The sequence below is a fragment of the Rattus norvegicus genome, chromosome 5, assembly GCF_036323735.1.
Source record: "Rattus norvegicus strain BN/NHsdMcwi chromosome 5, GRCr8, whole genome shotgun sequence".
Classification (NCBI taxonomy): domain Eukaryota; kingdom Metazoa; phylum Chordata; class Mammalia; order Rodentia; family Muridae; genus Rattus; species Rattus norvegicus.
The window spans coordinates 72883436-72905545 of NC_086023.1; the positions used below are offsets into that span (position 1 = coordinate 72883436).

Consider the following 22110-nt stretch of genomic DNA (forward strand, 5'->3'; position numbering starts at 1 on the left):
GCTTAAACAAAGTCCAGTAAATGCTAAAAGTAACAGTGAGTAAAGAAGTATTGTGAGCTATGCCTGTTGTTGATCTAGGGGAAGGTCTGTGTCATTTCACACCATGGGATCCTGTGTCCTTTGAGAAGGAAGTCTTGCTTCTGATGCACCATTTCATAAGAGGCAAAGGGGCTGATCTAGCGCCTAGCCTTGCTAGTTCACACAGGGAGGCAGCCTATAATGGAAGTCAGTGGTTGGAAGCCACTGAATTGGTCACCACGTAGGCTACCGTAAATCACTTGGTAGATTTTCAGCCATCCTCCAACCCCAGGCTGCCTTCTGTTGCCAAGGCTTTCTCTTTAACAATAGTGAGAAAACTTACCTCTGCTTGAAAACATCAGCATGCTGGGAAAAATCTCCTGGGAGCCAGTGTGACCTTATGAGTCGTGTATGAGGCCAGAAACACTGGCAGAGCAGACTGTACGGCTGCCCTCGTTGTTTCTTAGATCTGACCTGCAGCTAGGATCTGCGTCTTTGCTGTTTTTGTTATTCCTGTTAAAATAGATACTCAGGAACTGCAAATACGGTTCGATTGTAGCATACTGGTCTAGAAAACATGCAGCTCGAGGTTTTATTCCTAATACTGCATGTGAAGATATATGGGCGTTTAGCAAGAAATGCCATAACGTTAGTTTAATAGTGTGAAGAGAGGTGTAAATAGTGTATGTTCATAAGTCTAGCACTTGGGAGGCTGGGGCAGAAGGATTGCAAGTTCAAGGCCAGCTTGGGCTATTTATTTAAACTCCAAGGCTATTCTGAGTCATTAATGACTTGATATCTCAAAAATGTGAAGAAAAAAAACTCATCTTTTTAAAAGCCATTGTTAAAAAAAAATGACATGCACATGATTAGTGCTGTGTTGGGACTGGAAATGGCTCAGCAGTTCGGAGCACTGGCTGCTCTTCCAGAGGACATTTTAGTTGCTAGCACCCACAATGGCAGCTCATAACTGTCTGGAGTGCCAGTCCCAGGGGATCTCGTGCTCTCTCTTGGTCTCTGTAGGCAGTGTACACACATGGTACACAGACATATAGCCTCACAGACACTCATACACATAACATTAAATAAAATATCATAAAAATTGAAATATTTAGATAAAACCCATCAACACATCTTTAACAAGACCCACTTGTTAGGCAAGTTAATGTATTTGACAGTGAGGACTTAGTTTACATTAGATATTTATTCTGAGTTTATTATCACCATTACCATTGTTCTAGAAGATGAATTAGCGTAGTAAGTCATAAAGCCAAAACCAAGAGGAATGACTGTAAGAGATGAATAAGGAAACAGAGCCAACCACAGTTACCTATGGAACACAGTAAGTCTGTATGTGTAGGTAAGTGAGAAGTTGTTTATTAAAGGAGCCATTGTCAGTCAGCAAACCATGTATTAGTTATTAGATTTAGCTACAGGCTTTGGAGAACCCATATAATGTGAGTCATAGTAAGTTTTAAGATAGATAACATGTAGAGAAAATATCAAATAGCCAAAGAACTGAAAAGCAGTGAGGGAAAATCTGAAGTCAGACTGATTTGACTATGCAGAACCTTATTTCTACATAACAAATCAGATGGTAAAGCAAGTCACAGTATGCGCTCTGTTGGGGCTTGTCCAAAGGAATTAAAAACACAGGACAGTCCGATGTGGTGTCTCACACCTGTCCCTCCAGCACTTAGGTCGTGGAGGCAAGAGTTTTTTTTTGTTTTTGTTTTTTGGACCGGGTTTCCAGGACAACCAGTCCTGGAACTAGCTCTGTAGACCAGGGTGGCCTTGAACTCAGAGATCTACCTGTCTCTGCTTCATGTGCTACCACTGCCTGCCTGGTTTTTTGTTTGTTTGTTTCTTCTGGTTTTTTGTTTGTTTGTTTGTTTTCCTTTTCCTTTTGAGTTTACCTTCCATGGTGGGAAGTAGGATTCAATTGGATTTCTGTAGAATTTTATTTGCAAGCTGGGTGTGATACTGTTAGAAGCCCTGTACTTTTTTGATGGCTGTTCCAGGGTACTGACTTTGGTAGTTGCTTTTAAGAGACTAATGGAAATCGGTTTTAAAACAGAACAGGATTTGTAATGGACACAGAGAGGCCTGACTGCACTTCCCCGGGCGGTGTGGTTTCCAGAATAGGGTATGAGCTAGTTAACGTCTGTCAGTGCCTGAGACTTACAGTGTCAGTTTTGGTGAGTCAAAATGGCCTCTTAGAGATGGGTGGGGCGTTTTAATGGCTAGTGATGGGGACTGACAGCTGCTTATATTTAAAGCACTTATTTACTCTAGTTTGATCTGTTGCCCCGTCCCCACCCCCTTAATAACAGGATTAGTGCCTGTCGCTTACAGGGCTGTGAATTTGATGACTAAATGTTCCTCTTCACTGACTTGGGAATTTCTAGACTTTTCTTCTGGGTATGCTTTTAGTCACTTTATAGATCTCTAGCTGGTTTGTTTATGGAGCTTGAGGTGTGAGCACGTGTTCTCTCCTGGAAGCATTCATAGGTGCTGAGACCATTGGCTCTCAGAGCTTGTGGGGACTGAGTTGTCTTCTCATAACTGGTGTTGGATCTCAGAGTTTCCTGTTATGTTCTTTGCCTTGAGTAATCTATTGGCCCCTGAGTCTTGGTAGTTTGATATTTTTAACACTAAAGGGGACTTAAAGGTTTGGGGATAATGTGTCACCGTCACGTCTGGTAGTCCCTTGACCAATTAATTAGTCATCTTTCTGGGGTAGCTGGAGGCCAGCTGGTTGTCTGATGATGAGGTATTATTGCTCAAAGTCAGGTGCCCTTTAGTGCCTTCACCCTGGTTTTGAGCTCCTGTGGGAAGAGGATAACAGTGTAAATAGATTCAGAGCACACACCCCCCCCCCCTCCTCACGGCTACCATCTTTCAGGGCAGGGTTGTGTGTTGGATGTTGATGATGGAGAAACTGCCTGTGTTCAGGTACCACATTCTCCAGCAGTCGCACAGAAGCCATCTGCAATGGCCTCTTCCTTCAGGCAGGCACGTCCAGCCTTTTGGCATTGAAACACCGTTGTCAACCATTAGGTTCACATCTGAGGACGCCACAATTAAGTTACAAAAACGATAACCATGCACATAGAGACGTCATAATGTTTTAGTTAAGGTTACATGTTCCTGTTGTGCTTCATTCATAGCTGTCTTGGGACACATGCTTCCTGGCCACACACAGAGTTTGAACTCTATTAGATGAGGATTCAGGTTTACCATGGAGGGCACTGAAGGCTGTCAACAGGCTTGACCATTGTCACTGACCTGCCAGTTCTACAAGCCCTAGGCATTTGAGACTCATGATCTTACTAATACACTAAGTACATCTGTCTGTCAGCACACACAAACAGCATCAGAAGGTCCGTGTGTTCATCTTGAATGCTAATTTATTAAAGACTTAACTAACCACAGACTAGAAAAATCTTATCTCTGAGGCCATCATGAAGACAAAGACAAATTACTTTAGGAATTATTTAATAACCCCATCCCCTCAGGATTTCTCTGTGTAGCACTGACTAACCTGGACCTTATTCTGTAGACCAGGCTGACCTCAAATTCAGAGATCCACCTGCCTCTGCCTCCCAAATTCTAGGATTAAAGGCGTACATCACTACCACCAGGTTCAGAATTATTTACTTTTAATTAGGAAATAGTGGGTTGTTTTGTTTGTTTTTTTTGTTTGTTTGGTTTTTTTGCTTTTGTTTATTTCTTCTGACATGGTTTCTCTGGATGCCCTGGCTGTCCTGGAACTCCCTCTGTAGACCAGTCTGACCTTGAACTCAAGGCGTGTGATACCACCTCCCAGCTTAGAATTATTTCCTTTTAATTGGTAAATAGTGTTTTACATAATATCCAATCAAATGAAGTCCTGCATGACCCCAGCTCATGATCGAATGAGGTTAACTTACTCTGTCTCACACAGTAACTTCTATTCTATTCTTCCGTTTTCTAGTAGCCCTCAGGTTTTGTTATGCACACTGCTTGTCAACTTGGGGGCAGCTGGAAGACAGGGAGAAGGCTGCCTGACTACTTGAAATAAAGGGGGGTGACTCAGAGCACAGACATGGACTGCTCAGTGGCCTTACTGTCTAGTCAGCCATAGTTACGTCTCTGCCCAGGCACCCCCAGCCCCAAGAAAACAACATCTAGATTTAATTGTCAGCATATCTGACTAAGCACTGCTCTGGCACTCTGAGATTCTCTGAAATCGTGACTGTATATATACGGCCTGCCCAGTCCAATTTCCCATAGCTGTTTAATCACCGTCCAGTTTTACTATGGCACACCGAATGGTTTTTTGTCACTTTAAGACGACATTTCTAACCCTACATGGATCTATATTATAAGTTCTTTGTAACTTTATAATTTTTTTTATATCATACTGCAATTTTTTTTCTTTTTTTTTTAAATTTAGAGAATACTTTATTAGTTTTTGTAATCAAACCCACGTTGATAAGACCTTACATATTTAATACAGTGTGTTACCCCTGTACAAATGGAAAAAACTTAAGTTCAACATTTCTAGACCAATATGGCTGTTAATTTCTGTACAGTGCCAACTCAACACAGTAAACGGGGATACTTTTTTCCAAAGTTGACAGCACAGCTAAAGTTTCAAAAAATTCAAATTATATATCTGTATATATATATATTTATATTTATATAAAAAGACCAATAATAGCAGTGTGTTATGCATCAACAGCAGCAACAGCTTTTCCAGGTTCTGCAGTCATCTGAACAAAACTGTAGAGACATCCAGCACACTCCATTAAAAAAAAAAAAAAAAGTAAAAAAACAAAACCCGAGAAAACAGCACAGTTCTGTTACTCTTGTGGTACCTGGCACCATTTTTTTTTTTTAAATTAGCTTCTCAATCATCATCTGGAAAGAAAACATTCTGAGCAACATCATTAAAAACAGCTCTGTCACTACTACTAGCACGGTCACTACTACGTATCATAAAGCAGGTACAAGCTATTTTACATCCACAGAGGTATGATACAGTACTGTCCTACATCTATAATACTAGAGGATACAATTTAAAAGGCATTATTTGAGACTTGATTCTACTTTTCCAGCAGAGGGCCCAAAGGATGGTGTGACACAGCTTTGTAAAGAAACATACTCTAGACAGGATTTCCTTTCACTAGTGGCACACTTCTAAGGATTCATTCTCTCCATGAATGTCAGCTAAAACCGTTATTAAAAAAATGAAATATCCCTAGAACAAAACCGTATAACCACCGGATTCACATGAAGATGACCTAGTGGAGACAAGCTGGACCTCACCTTACCAACAAGCTATCAAATCTGTTATTTTTAAACAGTGAGACCTCCAAGGAAGGAAATGCCAAGTAGTGCTTCAAAGCTTCGGACCACAATCAAACACAGCATCCTTTTCAACAGAAGCAGAAGCTCATCTGAATATGCTCAAGGATGCTGACATCAACATTTAATCATCTCCTCACTCATCCAGGAAGAAGGGGAGATCAGTTACTACTGTACTTTATTGTGTTCAACCAAATCACCATGTTACAAAAATAGCAAGCTGCCATAATAAAAAATAAGGCTCCTCTATCCAGCACCAGATAGCATCATTTTACTTTCAAGCCTAGAAATTGCACACTTGTATATAAACCAACCGAAGATGAGGGTTGAGAGTTCATCCTGGTGGATTTTTCCTTTGATGAATATGAAGTGTCCTTCCTTATCTTTTTTGATGACTTTTAGTTGAAAATTGATTTTATTTGATATTAGAATGGCTACTCCAGCTTGCTTCTTCTGACCATTTGCTTGGAAAGTTGTTTTCCAGCCTTTCACTCTGAGGTAGTGTCTGTCTTTGTCTCTGAGGTGTGTTTCCTGTAGGCAGCAGAATGCTGGGTCCTCGTTGCGTATCCAGTTTGTTAATCTATGTCTTTTTATTGGGGAGTTGAGGCCATTGATGTTGAGAGATGTTAAGGAATAGTGATTATTGCTTCCTGTTATATTCATATTTGGACGAGAGGTTATGGTTGTGTGCTTTTCTTCTCTTTGTTTTGTTGCCAAGATGATTAGTTTCTTGCTTCTTCTAGGGTATAGCTTGCCTCCTTATGTTGGGCTTTACCCTTTATTATCCTTTGTAGTGCTGGAATTGTAGAAAGATATTGTGTAAATTTGGTTTTGTCATAGAATATCTTGGTTTCTCCATCTATGTTAATTGAGAGTTTTGCAGGATACAGTAACCTGGGCTGGCATTTGTGTTCTCTTAGGGTCTGTATGACATCTGTCCAGGATCTTCTGGCCTTCATAGTTTCTGGCGAAAAGTCTGGTGTGATTCTGATAGGTCTGCCTTTATATGTTACTTGACCTTTTTCCCTTACTGCTTTTAATATTCTTTCTTTATTTTGTGCGTTTGGTGTTTTGACTATTATGTGACGGGAGGTGTTTCTTTTCTGGTCCAATCTATTTGGAGTTCTGTAGGCTTCTTGTATGCCTATGGGTATCTCTTTTTTTAGATTAGGGAAGTTTTCTTCTATGATTTTGTTGAAGATATTTACTGGTCCTTTGAGCTGGGAGTCTTCACTCTCTTCTATACCTATTATCCTTAGGTTTGATCTTCTCATTGAGTCCTGGATTTCCTGTATGTTTTGGACCAGTAGCTTTTTCTGCTTTACATTATCTTTGACAGTTGAGTCAATGATTTCTATGGAATCTTCTGCTCCTGAGATTCTCTCTTCCATCTCTTGTATTCTGTTGGTGAAGCTTGTATCTACAGCTCCTTGTCTTTTCTTCTGATTTTCTATGTCCAGGGTTGTTTCCATGTGTTCTTTCTTGATTGCTTCTATTTCCATTTTTAATTCCTTCAACTGTTTGATTGTGTTTTCCTGGAATTCTTTCAGGGATTTTTGCGATTCCTCTCTGTAGGCTTCTACTTGTTCTCTAAGGGAGCTCTTTATGTCTTTCTTGAAGTCCTCCAGCATCATGATCAAATATGATTTTGAAACTAGATCTTGCTTTTCTGGTGTGTTTGGATATTCCGTGTTTGTTTTGGTGGGAGAATTGGGCTCCGATGATGCCATGTAGTCTTGGTTTCTGTTGCTTGGGTTCCTGCGCTTGCCTCTTGCCATCAGATTATCTCTAGTGTTACTTTGTTCTGCTATTTCTGACAGTGGCTAGACTGTCCTATAAGCCTGTGTGTCAGGAGTGCTGTAGACCTGTTTTCCTGTTTTCTTTCAGCCAGTTATGGGGACAGAGTGTTCTGCTTTCGGGCGTGTAGTTTTTCCTCTCTACAGGTCTTCAGCTGTTCCTGTGGGCCTGTGTCTTGAGTTCACCAGGCAGGTTTCCTGCAGGGGAAAAGTTGGTCCCACCTGTGGATCCAAGGCTCAAGTTTGCTCGTAGGGTACTGCTCGTGGGGTCCTCTCCGCTGTGGCAGCAACCGGGAAGATCTGCGCCGCTCTTTCCGGGAGCCTCCGCACACCAGGGCTCCAGATGACGCCTGGTGTTCTCCTCTGGCGTCTGGACGTGCACAGAGTGCAGCCTCCCCTGGTCTTCCAGGCGTGTCTGCCTCTCTGAATGTTCAGCTCTCCCTCCCACGGGATTTGGGTGCAGAGAACTGTTTATCCGGTCTGTTTCCTTCAGGTTCCGGCGGTGTCTCTGGCAGGGGTCCTGCCGCTCCTGGGCCCTCCCCTACGGGAACCCAGAGGCCTTACACAGCTGCCTCTTGGGCCAGGGACGTGGGCAGGGGTGGGCAGTGTTGGTGGTCTCCTCCGCTCTGCAGCCTCAGGAGTGCCCACCTGATCAGGCGGTGAGGTCTCTCTCCCACGGGGTTTGGGAGCAGAGAGCTGCTGTGGGCCGGGATCCGCGGGTGTGCAACTTTGTAATTTTTTTCCCCTTTGTATTGCCTACCAAGAGATTGGACTATTCTAAGAAAATCAGCACTTTAGCTAGTAATTCTTGTAGCTTGGGATTTTTTTTTCCGTTTTTTCTTTATTAACTTGAGTATTTCTTATTTATATTTCGAATGCTATTCCCTTTCCTAGTTTCCGGGCCAACATCCCCCTAGCCCCACCCTCTCCCCTTCTTTATGGGTGTTCCCCTCCCAACCCCCCCCATTGCCGCCCTCCCCCCATAGACTAGTTCACTGGGGGTTCAGTCTTAGCAGGACCCAGGGCTTCCCCTTCCACTGGTGCTCTTACTAGGATATGCATTGCTACCTATGAGGTCAGAGTCCAGGGTCAGTCCATGTACAGTCTTTGGATAGTGGCTTAGTCCCTGGAAGCTCTGGTTGCTTGGCATTGTTGTACTTTTGGGGTCTCGACCCCTTCAAGCTCTTCCAGTTCTTTCTCTGATTCCTTCAACGGGGGTCCTATTCTCAGTTCAGTGGTTTGCTGCTGGCATTCGCCTCTGTATTTGCTGTATTCTGGCTGTGTCTCTCAGGAGCGATCTACATCTGGCTCCTGTCGGCCTGCACTTCTTTGCTTCATCCATCTTGTCTAATTGGATGGCTGTATATGTATGGGCCACATGTGGGGCAGGCTTAGCTTGGGACTTTTTAAAAACCCAACCCAACCAAACAACATAGGAGCTGTAGAGATGGCTCAGTGGTTAAGACCTGAGTTCAGTTCCCAGCACCCAGTGTCAGGTGGCTCACGAGAGCCTCCTAGCTCCAGTGCCAAGGGGACCTGACGTCTCTGCGCCTCCACGGGCTCTGGCACAAAGGTTCAGATTTGGGAACTAACGGACATAAAGATTGAAGGGAAGAGGCTATTGGTCAGAGTTCATTAGTGCTTCCATGAGGTACTTGTGCTTTTGTCTACCTGACGTGCTAGCTTCGTGAGGTTCATGTGGAACCAGGACCTCACGTCGGGTTCGGGGACATTCTCTTATACATGTAAGGCTTAACTGGCACATAATCCCCGGGCTGTACAATTTCCTCATCTAAGATTCCCTGCTGGGTGATTTTTATTACTTCCTCACAGACGTATGAATCATCACCTTAATCAATTTTAGAACACTTTCACAAACTGTCCCCCACTAACAAAGCCCCAGTTAGTTCTCCTTCCCCATTTTTCTAAACTCCCCCGCAGCCGTGGGCAAGCACCGTGCCACTTAGAAACTAGAGATTATCTGCTTTGCAGATTTTTACACAGATGTCTGTGTTCTTTCACAGAATGTTTTCAAGGTTTGTGTCCTGTACCACCACTTCTTTTATATCTTTTGGACAAATATTCCGTAGCTGAGGTGGGCCACACTGTATATGATCCCTCATCAAACATTCGTATAGAATTTTTAAAAATTTTAATTAATTGACTTTATGTGTTTGGTCTGCCTGTAAGTCTATGTACCACATGCACACGTGATGCCCATGGAGGCCAAGAGAGGGCAGAGGCCAGAGGAGTGTGTGGAGTTACAGATGGTTGTGAACCAGCCTGTGGGTGCTGAGATCGAACCCACATACTCTGTAGGAGCAGTGTCCTCAGGTACTGGGCCATCTCTCTAGGTGCTGATATGGGATTTCTTTCTTTTTTTTTTTTTAAAGATTTATTCATTTATTATATATAAGTACACTGTAGCTGTCTTCAGACACACCAGAAGAAGGCATCGGATCTCTTTACAGATGGTTGTGAGCCACCATGTGGTTGCTGGGAATTGAACTCAGGACCTCTGGAAGAGCAGCCAGTGCTCTTAACCGCTGAGCCATCTCTCCAGCCTGGTATAGGATTTCTTAATGGCAAAGAATCACTTCATGTTTCTGCTCTTCCTGAAGTGCAGATAATTTAGAGAGTAGACCGTGCAGATGGCTAGGGGGAAACAACAGTCTGCCTCTGCCTGTTAAACACCACCACTGTGGTGTTTCCTTCAAATACCAAGAGTAATTATTTGGACATTTGGGAATCACCTATGAAATCAAAACACAAAATGCTTAGTATGTTTTCTTGGTTAGAATCTATAATTTTCTTCTAAGAAAAGGGCTAGCTATATAAAATGTGATCAAGATAATTTTTATATATTTCATTTCCCTGCCCCCCCCCATTTCCGCATAGGGTACTCCACAGTGTCACTGGGTAGAGTAGCCATGGTTTGTTTGCTTAGCTGAACAGAATGGCTCCGGGTTTAGAGCCCAAATACTCACTTTGCTGTGCTGTAGGACTTACTGTGGTAAATAAATAAACGTATTACTTAACACCCCTGTCCTTCACCAGCAAAACAGGAAGTCATTGACCTTGTGAGTCAGTTGTGCAGATTAAATGAATTATTATAAAGAAAGTACTTGGCATATGGAGTATATCCATTGATACTAGCTGTAATGTGTAAGTTTGTATGGTAATACACAGGCGTGTTCATATACGGACGGATAAAGGCAGATTACTTTGGTGCTGTGTCTGATTATGTTTGACTCATGACTTGTGTCGCCTTGAATAATTGTATGCATTTAGTTCTCAGTACCACAAGAGGAAAAGTCACGTGCAGTTTTATGTGTCATCTTACCAACCTTCATGTGTGAACTCAGTGGTTTGTGTTATAAAACGGAAGCTGGGAAAAGACGGGAACCAGAAATGGCTCGTTAGCAAGAGGGGAGTGGCCCAGAGGTGAGGATCAAGTGATGGATTCTCATGTGTTCCAGCCTTGCTCTTTTCGTGTGGTAATGATTAATTACTGATCAAAGGAATAGATTCTTAAAAAGTATTATGTTCATCATGGGTTTTCAGAATTAGTGTTTCCTTTGACTTTCATTAAAAATTTAAGACCGTCCAACATGTACACACCGCAGACCATGGCACGCACACCTTCAGATGTCTTTCGTTGCTTTCTTGCTCCGTAACCACGCAGTGTAGATGGATGAGACGTAAGATGCAGAGAGTGGTCAGCTCCCACATTGTCCGTCATTTGGAAGCTACTATTCTCTTGCCTCGACCACAGTTGTCTGAACAATTGTACACTATTTCTTCTTGACTTTGCAAGCCTGAGTTTTACTTGATGTCGCATCATGGGAACAACTCACAGGTGTTTGGGATGAGTATTTGTGGGAGTTCCTTTCCTTTGATGCTGCCTAGGGAAGTTTCCCATACTGCATTGGGAAAGGGCATCAGGAGTGATGTAAAGCTGAGCTCCGCCAGAAGATTTTAAGTACCGCCAAAGGGCTGTCTACCTTTGTCTCATGAGCAAGGAGGCCAGCCTAGCTCCCCACAGTCATGGGGAAGGGGAACTTCAGTGTCAGGTAGATTAACTTAAACATTTCTTTCTCATGGTTTTGATGTTGGGTCTCTTTGTAGTTGGCTTTTAAACCAAGAAATTAGAAAAAGACTAATCTGGAGAAGTGGGGGCCAATATTCATTCATATTCTCTCTCTCTCTCTCTCTCTCTCTCTCTCTCTCTCTCTTTCTCTGTTTCTTTCAAAATTTAATGGTCTCAATGAAACTCAAGACGGAAAATACATTATAAGTCAGATTTAGTTGCTTCCCCTTCTAGGGCGTTCATATTTACATGTATTGTTTTCCATGGCTCTTAAACCAGAGTATAGATTGAATTTCATGCCATATTTTTTATGTAACCTTTATCATAATCATCTTTATGACACTATGCAGTTTTCTTAATTATTTTTATGATTGCTTAATATACCATTTTCATATTGAACAGTTTTCTATTGTCTAACTAATTTCTAATTATTTCTCATAATATAACACTGCATTGAACATATAATGTGCAGCTATTACACTATTGTAGATTATTTTATTGGGTTCTTGAAGTATATTGCCAAATTATTTTCTGAAAGTGAGTAACCAGTTCATCTTAGTGTTTTAACATAACTTTAAACAATGTTGCCAGCCTTTGGTGTGAATGTTTTTCATCAGAAGTATCTACCTAACCACAGCCCTTGTAACCAGGGTTTTTAGAACTATAGTGAGACATGGCTGGACAGGTGGTTCAGGTAGGAGTGCCCGTGCCCACTGCGCTTACAGAGACTCAGGTTTGGCCCCCAGGACCCATCCATGTTGGATCACTTATAACCACCTGGAACTCCAGCACCAGGGGGTCTGAGGCGCGCTCTCTCTCTCTCTCTCTCTCTTTCATGCACTCGTGCACACGAGTGCATACACACACACACACACACACACACACACACACACACACACACCGTGAATGCACCAATAACACCCTAATCGTCATCATTAAAAAGAAATAATACAGTGAGTGAGGTTATGTTGTTTCCATCCCAATTTCCCAGAGGATTTGTGACTCAATAATTTTTGGAGAGTCTCATTATAAAGATTTAAAGAAGTTGTCCAAACACCTAGACTTAGGGGGACTGAGGAGATGTCTCATCAGTTAAGAGCACTGGCTGCTTTTCCAGAGGACCTGGATTTGATTCCCAGCACCTACCTGATGGCTCTTAACTCTCTGCAACTCTAGTCCAGGGGATCTGGTGCCCTGTTCTGGTCTCTGAGCACCTGGCACACTCAGGCAAACACACATGCTCATAAAATTTAAAAAAAAAAAAAAAACTTTAAAAAGACCTAGGCTTTATTTACCACTATTTACAAAAATTTAGACTTTATTTTCTGATCTAATCATTAATGAACATCTCAGAAAAACAGTTGTAGGAAAAGGAGCTAACCTGTGGTACAATGGAAATTATCTACTGTAGGAGAGGCCAGGAGGATGTTTGCCCCATAACATTTCATCCCTGTGGTTAAGAGACCTAGCCTTGTTGATTCGTTCATTGAATAATTACTCAAAGCCTATAATGTAACAGACTTCCCTCCACCTATGAGGGTATAGCAGTAAACAAAATCAATAAGTTCTGACCCCCAAATATCCTGTAAGACAGGAAAAATCAATACAGATTCAGCCGTCTAAAGGAAGATTCTGTATGCATTGTTTTAGACTTGGATTTTGGGGGGGGGGTGGCGGAGAATGTTTCAGCCCCTATATATCCAGGACTGACTTTTATTTTAAATAGACATGTTGTCCTTACCCTTCAGAAACAGGAAATAATCATATAGACTAGTAATTACTGCAATAGTAATGCTCACAGAGTATGGTCAAAGGAAAGGAGACTAATTTATATTTGAGGGGTTCCTAAATTTCTTTTCCAATATGAGAAGGACATGATGCCTGTTTACATTCTTTTTTTTTTTTTTTTTTTTTTTTTTTGGTTCTTTTTTTCGGAGCTGGGGACCGAACCCAGGGCCTTGCGCTTCCAAGGTAAGCGCTCTACCACTGAGCTAAATCCCCAGCCCCGCCTGTTTACATTCTTGTCATGGAGCTGAGCTACATTACTTACTATCCATGGCTATTACATGGCTACTATGGACTAAAAATACCTTCATTGTCTAAATGCCTAAGTTTAACTTAAGTCAAATCTACTCAGAGTCACCTATCTCTCCATGCTTTCTTATGAGTATGTGATTTTTATGGGGCCTCTCATAGGTTACTGGAGCTTCCTAAAACATTTCCATTATGGATACGAAGCACAATTGGAATAAGAATCTTTTTTTTTTAAATACCCTTGAAAAGATTTTTTTTTTTTTTAAGTTATAGGAAAGCATGGAAACCCAGGAAATTGATTAGTAGTCTGGAGACGAGTCACTCCAGTGGTTCACCTCTGGGTTACCTAAGACCATTGGAAAAACACAGTATGTTTACCATACAGTTCATAACAGTAGCAGAATTACAGTTATGAAGTAGCAACGTAAATAATTCTATGGTTGGGGGTCATCACAACACGAGGAAGTATATAAAAGGGTCACACCTTTAGGAAAGTTGAGAAGCACCAGGGGGATGTGTGGTTCTGTCTCTCCGTCTTGGACATCATCAGCTATTAAAGAAGTTTTAACATCTGTAGGACGTGATAGGAATCAAGTGGATCCCATAGTATAATTTTAGGAGATTAATTTTACTTTTCAAACATTGCCTCAGACTGAATCAAAGGAACGGTGCTGGTAATAATGCTGCCTGAGGACTGTAGTCAGATGTCGCCTGTCGATGCTAGAGGCAGAAGGACTGGTTAGCCGTGCTGCAGAAGGCATTAACCTGGTCTTTGCCGAGCAAGTGTCATGTGCAAGCAGGATTGTCACCAGGAAGGCAAGGACAGACCCATTGTTCTTTCTCTGAGAGGAGCTGGAGGTATAAGGACGGCATCGGCGACATATCTCCCTGGGATCTTTCTGTCCCCACACGCAGCTCAGAAAGTAACTCTGCGTTGTCTTTTCCTTAGACAGCTGAGTGCTTCTGACTTAGCGTGAAGTTCATGAACTAGGAAAAGTAGTTAGACACAGACGTCCGTATCTTTCCACTCAGTGTGTCTTATTACCTTTAACTGCCTGCTTAAAGTCACGCTTTGATTTTTCACCTTCACAATGCACAGTGCCGCTGCCAGGCTCAGCAAATGAAGCAGATTTACTTAAGGCAAGCGTAAGTCGTTATGCACCCCAGGTCCTTGACCACGCTTACCCACAGGACAGGCAGTGTCTTTCAGAAATCCTATTATGAGATTTTATGTGCAGGTACGGTGAGTGCAAGGCTGAAAGTCTCCATGTTCTATTCCTCCCGACTTCATCACGCCTGCTCACCCTATTGAAAACTGTCAAATGCTGCACATCAGTTCTTTCATTCTTTTGCTACTACTCCATGAAAATAAAAGCGTCTTGTGGGATTGAGTGATGCTGTATGTCCTTGGAGGGAGCTTTGGGAGGATCTGAGTACACAATTCTTTGTCTTTAATACTAGAGGCTTTTGTGTAAGGCAGATGGACAAGAACCAAATTAAGCCCTCGTGGGTAGGCTAGTATTGCCACCTGAGAGCCCGAGTCACACACATTCCCGTGTAGCGTAACCTCTGAGATGGATATGTGCATTGTGTTTTAGGGATGTACCAAGGGGCAGTTGGGATGGTCGAAACTAGAACAGAGCTGTGGAACTATCAGACCGTCTTGGAAACGGCTTGTTTAAGCCAGGAAATAAGGGCTGTTGCTCACGTTAAAATAAAATTTAAAGAAAGTTGCAAATTACCCCAACAGCCCAGGATCTATGCCATCGAAAGGCCGTATCAAAGCTAGCTAGCATTACCGTTCGTAGGCATTACTGGGTTTTCATTGTGATCTGGGAAAGGCTGCAGCTGCAGATAGGTGCTGTAAACGTTTAAGCAGCAGACAGGATGGGTGACCTGTGTGCGTGCTTGTCATTACCGGCTGCAGGTTCTGTGCCGCCCTAGCCTACCCAGCCTCACGCTCCTTATCGCTGACCCATGCACACGTAAGCATGCACTGATGACTGCTACGTGGATAACCCAGATTCTGCTTCGGTTCCAAAGTTTTGGTGCTTTGTTATATATAGGTGATGGATGTTTGAACACCTCCTGGCTATGACTTGTCTTGTATTTGCTTGCAGGCCTAACTCCCCTCGCACACCTCATCCTCTGGGCTGGTTGGCATTCGCTGCGGAAGAAAACAGCTCCCTGGCTTAGTTCCAGGTTGTAGCAACCCTTGATATATGTGACCAGCCAGTGCGTAACTCAGGGTTAATAGGTATCTCACCAGTGACATATACATGGAAATACTGTTCAAGAGGCTTGGTAAATATGGTCCTTTGCTACAGGTTAAGAAAACAGAAGCTAATTTTCCCTCATTTCTAGTACCTCCTCCTAAATGAAGACAAAAACCTATAAGCATATAAAAAAAAAAAAAACCTGAGAGATAGCCAACTTAGTGTTTCTATTTGTTTTCTACTAAACATTTGTGAGTGGAAATAAAATTCCTGCTTGGCAGTGGATGTCTCTCTGTCAGCCCGCAAGAATTTTTAGTGTGTTTGGAGGCACATGACACATTCTGTTTTAGGCACTGAAGGATCATCTAGGGTTTGCGGCAGCGTGTAAGCTGCAGAAGTTAACCAGGTGATTCCGTCAGGGCTCAGACCCCTTTCCCAGAGGGTCCCTGGCTATGGTTCTGCTGCAGTGCATACGCCTCTCTGTGTTGGCACTTTTTGCTGTGTCACGGTGCTCGGTTTATGTCTTCCCCACTAACCGAGAGCTCAGTAAGGGCAGAAGGTGTCTAACGTCTCGGAATCACAGACTTTGTCTAGTGCTCGGTGCTTATTGAAGAACCATCAGAATGTGGAGGATATTATTATCACATGGTCAAACAAAGGTTAGCTGACCTTTTGGTGGTATATTTGCTATTTGGAACCATCCTTATAGAAACATGGCCTTTTATAAAGGGAGATTCAGAGCCTGGCATGATATGTTATCACATTGCTGTAGGAATCTTTCGGGAAGCTTTATGTTTGTCCTAATTAGGGTAAAGTTTACACACAGTTCACAATACAAACATGACAGGGAACGTTTGGTCTGTGTCTTTAGCTGTTACCTGGGCCTTTTTCACGTGGAGAGTTTACCATTCTTCTTTCTCCATATTTGAGACCTAGTCAGCACTTTTAAATCCAGATCTTTGCCTTCGCCTGTCTAACCTTTTTATAGCTTCTTAGTCCTTTTTGCCCTGCCTAATTTTATGAAGTAGATTCCTATCTACCAGTCCTCTCCCTTGGCCGGGTCCTGCCCTGTTGCACCTCGTGCTCTCCAGGCACCTCTGACTCTAACTAGTTAACTGAGCTAACTAGTTAACCGAGCTAACTAGTTACAGCTCAGCACTTGCCAATATTTCTGTGTGTTGGTGTTAGCTACAAATAAGTTCACTGAATACGTTTCTCTAGGAACTAATATTGAGTTAGAACTGTGTGCAGGTTGATGTCCTAAAGAAAGGTCACAGTTTTCAAAGAGCTCATCGGCTTCTTGGGAGGCCATTGGTTCAGCTCTTAGAGTTTGGTGAATGTAGCGTCAGTCCGACAGTTGTTGATAACTTGGATGTTTATAAGAGGTATTGTTGAAACTAAAAAGTTAGATCCCCATGCAGTGTACAGTGTAGGAACGTAAAGATGCCGAGTCTTGTCCTTGCCTAGTTTTCAGAGTACGGGAACATAAATAATATGATGAATGACACCTGTGGTCTGGCATAGAAGAACACAGACACATTTTTATGTAGTGTGCATGTGCGTGCATGTGTGTACACGTGTGTGTGTGTGCGTGTGTGTGTGCATGTGTGTGTATGTTTGTGTGCGCGTGTGTATGTGTGTGTGTGTGCATGTGTATGTCTGTGTGCGCGCACCTGCATGCTACATTTGTCTTATTTGTCATAAATTTCTGATTCCTTAGATCTGCGCTTCAATTTCTTTTATTATTTTCGGAAACTTTTCGGTTACTATATCTTCTCATATTTTCTCTGTTTCCTCCCATCCTCCTTTTGGTTCCTGCTTGTGTATGTTAGATCATGTCATCTTTGTCATACCCTTTCAATAGGGTGCTTCTGGTTCTAAGCTGGAATTCCTTCCTGTGTGTGTTGGGTACCTTGACGTTGCTCATTGCTTCCTTGGCCATGTTTACTTACGGACACACCTGGCTGTGCTTATTTTAGATTTTTTTTTTAAGCGTCCAGCATTTCCTGGAGAATTTCTTCATATTGTTATCTCTCTGCTAGAGTTTGAGAACTCAGGTTTCAGCAAAGCTTCCCCTCAGCCTTCATTTCTTTTCCCAAATAATAGAAAAGGGGAGACTGTACAATACCGACGGGGATGTTTTGAGGATTGAAAGAGTTTGTGGGTACAGTAGGAGTCTGCCGAGACCTTTCCTCTTTCCCTCCCGGTCTCAGTCACTCATTAAAGGCCGACTCCGCATGGGTACTTGGTTCTATTTAGTTCCCAAACGGTAAGATTTTTGTGAGAGGAGAAAGACCTAACATTTATCGACAGTCTATATTAATCTTCTGTAGAATCTGATGAAAGAATAAAACTCACGTTTTAAAAGTGCGCCCGCAGCACATTTTCTGGGTCTGTATGAGATGTTAATTGGAAGAAACAGATAGCATTAAATCCAGTTGTCACTTGGTTACATCTGTTTAAAAAATCATTAAAAATTTTCAACTCTTGGGCTTCTTGGCTCGCTTGAGAAATTTCATGGCTCATAATATGCCTCACTCAGTTTCTCTGCACTTAGAGGATGTTAACGTTATCTGCCTGGTTTCTGAGTGTTTGCCATGTGAAGAATTGCTAATGCTACTTACTGACTGCTAATAGGAGGATTTAGCAGTCTTATTGGAGTTGACTTTGGAGTTGTGGACTGGGAATTGAAATCCTGGCCTCACAACTCTGAACAAGCAACCTTGGGCGGCTTATTTAATTCCGGAGCCCGAGTTTGTTCGTCTTCGGAGCAAGGATGGTACCTGCATCAGCAAGACAAGTGTGTGTAAAGGATAGGAATTCCTGCTTAATGAGAGACCCATCACTGAGAGCATTAGAAACGACAGCCAGAGCGAAATATGCTGCCATTAGACCAATATTTTGATATAACTAAAGGGGAAAGAGAGTTTAATATTCTTACACCTTTTATAGAAAAAAAGGTCACATTATAAACAAAGACTTTAACAATCAGGAGGGTGTTAAACTGAAAAGCGAATATTGATGTGTAATAAAAATAACCCAGTGCTTTTGAGTGACAGATGCTGCCATGAAGGCTGCTATCTTCTTCTGGGATGTCTTCTTTGTCACAGTGTGTGTGTATGACCCAGCTGCCCTTTTTTGTTTCCACTCTCCCTGGATTGTGTCACCAGTTTTTTTCTTTGTAACTCCCATCCTTCCTTCTTCTGTTAAGTGCAGACTTGTTATGTGTTTGGCACAGCAGTGGCTCTCAACCACTGGCACTGTTGCAGTGCTGAGTCTTTGTATGTGTCTTGTCGTAGTGAAGCTTTTGTGTTCTAGATGGAAACTTTAGCAGTAACCACTGGAATGTTGCTCTGAAATGCTTGCAGATGAAGCAGCTACATCAGTCTGAGGCTCTGACCCTCCTCTGCTCTGTGTTTAAGACAAACAAATAATAGTGTTTTCCAGTAGAGCTCCTGCTTTGTAAATTACTATGGAGTAAATATAATGAATTTCAGAGGTCTCCAAATTCTGTGTCCATGAGGAATTTTCCTGTGGGTGGCACCATTCAAGACTGAAGTTATTTAATACAAAGAAACATTCTTTAGTCACACAGTGAGCAAGTGTCTTCCCAAGAACAGACCACAGTTCAGGCATCTGACAACATAAGAAGAACATTGTTACTTTAGTTGCTTTTCTTGTGGTCCTAAAAGTTTGAGCAAACGTACAACCACGATCTTAGATTTGTATAGTTGGAGGTAACCTAAGAGATCCAGTTCCTCTCTTTCCCTGCCATTTATCTGAATCAACTAGTTAATGACAGAGTCTGCGGAGAGAAATCTCCATCTGCAAATGTCACAACGCTGCACTGCTCTGGAGGAAACTGCCTACTCATCTTGGGTCCCACCCTAGTTAGAGTCCTTGGGTGAGGGTTTTTTTACCGTGACTAACTAGTGTTCTTTTGTTTTCTGGCGTGGGTGTCTGAGAACAAGCTAACAGTATTTTTGTTGTAACAGTTGAACAGTGTAAGGCATAAGGAGATATTTGTCTTTAGTGCTTTAGGAGTCAGAAAGAAACGGTTGTAGCTCAGGTTCCCTGCCGTCCTTGTTTCGGGCAGTTATTATTATTTATGTAGTTGTATATGGCATAATGTGTGTGGTGTTTGTGTGCATGTGAAGGTCAGCAAGTAACATCTGGTGTCTTCCTTAATCACTCTTGACAATAGACACACACACACATACACACACACACACACACACACACACACACACTCCTTCCTTTTATGTGCACATGCTACATACAGTATGCATTAGAGGTCTGAGAACAACTTGAGGGACTCAGTTCTCTTCTCACATGAGGATCCTGGGGGTTGAATTGAGTTCTGCATATGTTGTACCAGGAGCCTTTGTCCATGGGCCCACCATCTTCTTTTTGGAGAGATAGTCTCACACTGAATCTGAAACTCCCCAATTCAACAAGGCTTGCTGGGCAAGTGCCACAGATCCTCTTGTCTTGGTCTGTCTGCCCCCACTAGGGTTACAGATGCACCCCAGCACACCCGGCTTTTTTACACCTGTGCTCACAATCAAACTCAGGTCCTCACGTTTGCACACAACACTTCACCAAATGACCCTTCTTCCCATCTCAGAGGCGGCTACTTTCTTTAAAAGATTTGTTCATTTTATGTATGTGAGTACCTGCATGTATGTATGTGTGCTACGTGCCCATGGAAGTCAGAAGAAGGCGTTGCCTGCTTTGGAACTAGAGTTACGGATGGTTGTGAGCGACCACATGGGTGCTGGGAATTGAACTCAGGTCCTTGTAGGCAGCTATTTTAATGTTGAGCTTTTTAACCCTGAACTCTGAATTCTTAATAAAATCATGTAAGTACATGTGTATATTTTAAGCGGAGAATCTGGAGTGTTCATCTAAGGATATTTCGTTCAAAGCTGTTGTTTAGATGGGGGACTAAGCTTGTTATAATCTTAGTCCTATTACACCAGAGCACTCACCTGTCTCCATTGCCTTCTGCTAGCTCCTTCCTGCTGACTGCTCTTCCAGGGTTGCTCATGTGGAACCACTTAACGCCTCCACGTCTTCATGTACTTCTTATTGGGAGCTCCCCCGCCCCTCTTTTGAGATTACAATATAACCTTTTCCCTTTTGTCTCTACAAACCCTCCCATACACCCATCCTTGTCGTTCTTCAAGTTCACGTTCTACTCTTGCCCAGTAGTTACTGTTGCATGCTTATGTACATCCATGCATTGCTAAGTATGCCCTACTTAGTCCACATACTGTCGCTTGCATGTATGTTTTCAAGGATGACGGTTGGCCCAGCACAGTCGATTGGTGTGCTCTCTCCTGGGGGAGACCATCCCTCCTGCTCCCAGCTTTCCACAGTTGCCTATAGTTCCTGTATGAGGCCTCCTGGCTTTTTGGAGGCTGCCTTCTCCATCTCTCCCCTGCTCCATTTTCAGGACAGGGTATGAGATTTAGGGATGTTTGCTCCTTGCAGAGTGATTGTTAGTTCCCCTGCAGTTTGATTGAAAAGGATGTGAGAGCTGACCTAAAACTGATGCACTAAGAAAAAAAAATTGAATTGGAATTCCAGTCAATACTTTGCACATTAACTTTGAGAATATCTCTACTTCTCTACTAGGAACCTTTCTGTTTGAACTAGAAACATTTGCATTTTCTAGGAACACAGTGAAAAAATCCAAGGAGGGTGGTTTAGGAGTTGCTCAGGTCTGTCCAGAAAATAAAAGAATATTTCCTTCTTAAGTTGTATTTAACTTAGACAAATCTACCTCTTATGAAGAGTTTATTTGATGGGCTTCCTTCCCAAAAGAGAACACAGAGAAGGCATGTCCTTGTGTGTTCGTCTGGCTGCCTAGCATCTGGACACACAAAAGCAAAGCTCACACAAATGGGAGAGCGTGTTCATTTGGTTTTTCATTTCAGGAAGCCCCCATTGAGAACATACAAAAGTTTAGGCATTATCTCAACCGATGGGAAAGGAGCCCGGCCTGGTCTTTTGCTAGGCTCACAGTGTGCTCCAGACTCAGTCTACCTAAGGATAACAGTCAGGACTGGGCATGCAGCTCAGCTGCCTTCAGTTTGGATCTCTAGCATCATATAAATCAGCTGTAATTCTAATACTCAAGGTATAGATATAAAAGCAGGAGGGTTAGGAGTCCAAGGTCATCCTCGGCTGCATAAGTAGTTCAAGACCAACCTGGGCTATATTAGACATTGTCTCTTTTTTAAGGAATAGAAAATAATTAAAATTCAGTGTGCTAAATGTTTCTGTGGAGTACCACGAAAACTCTCCATGTTAGTCCCATGTCTGCAGGGGAGAAGTGGGACCAGAGCCACTGCAAAGGCCACAGAAGCCAGGGTTGACTTCACAAAGACATCGTCCAGCAAAGAAAAAAGGATCTGCGTAGAAACAGTGTGTTTGTACCTTTCCAGTTCTAACTAGAATTGGCACTTACCGCGTTCTCTTACTTTGTATTTTGGTAGAGCTCCAAACGAGAATGGAAGCCGTTGGAGGACCGTAGCTGCACAGACATACCATGGCTGCTGCTCTTCGTTCTGTTCTGCATTGGGATGGTAAGCATGCT

At 42.6% G+C, this 22110-nt stretch overlaps 1 protein-coding gene across 6 annotated transcripts in view; it reads left to right on the forward strand.

The window, feature by feature from the left end:
- The window catches only part of Slc44a1 (solute carrier family 44 member 1), a 179957-nt gene that overhangs the window by 26113 nt on the left and 131734 nt on the right, over positions 1-22110 (forward strand). For all 6 annotated transcript variants that reach the window (XM_008763717.3, XM_008763716.4, XM_039110883.2 and 3 more), the window contains exon 2: positions 22010-22099. In XM_008763717.3, coding sequence (XP_008761939.1) covers positions 22010-22099 — 90 coding nt within the window. The remainder of the gene's footprint in view (positions 1-22009; positions 22100-22110) is intronic.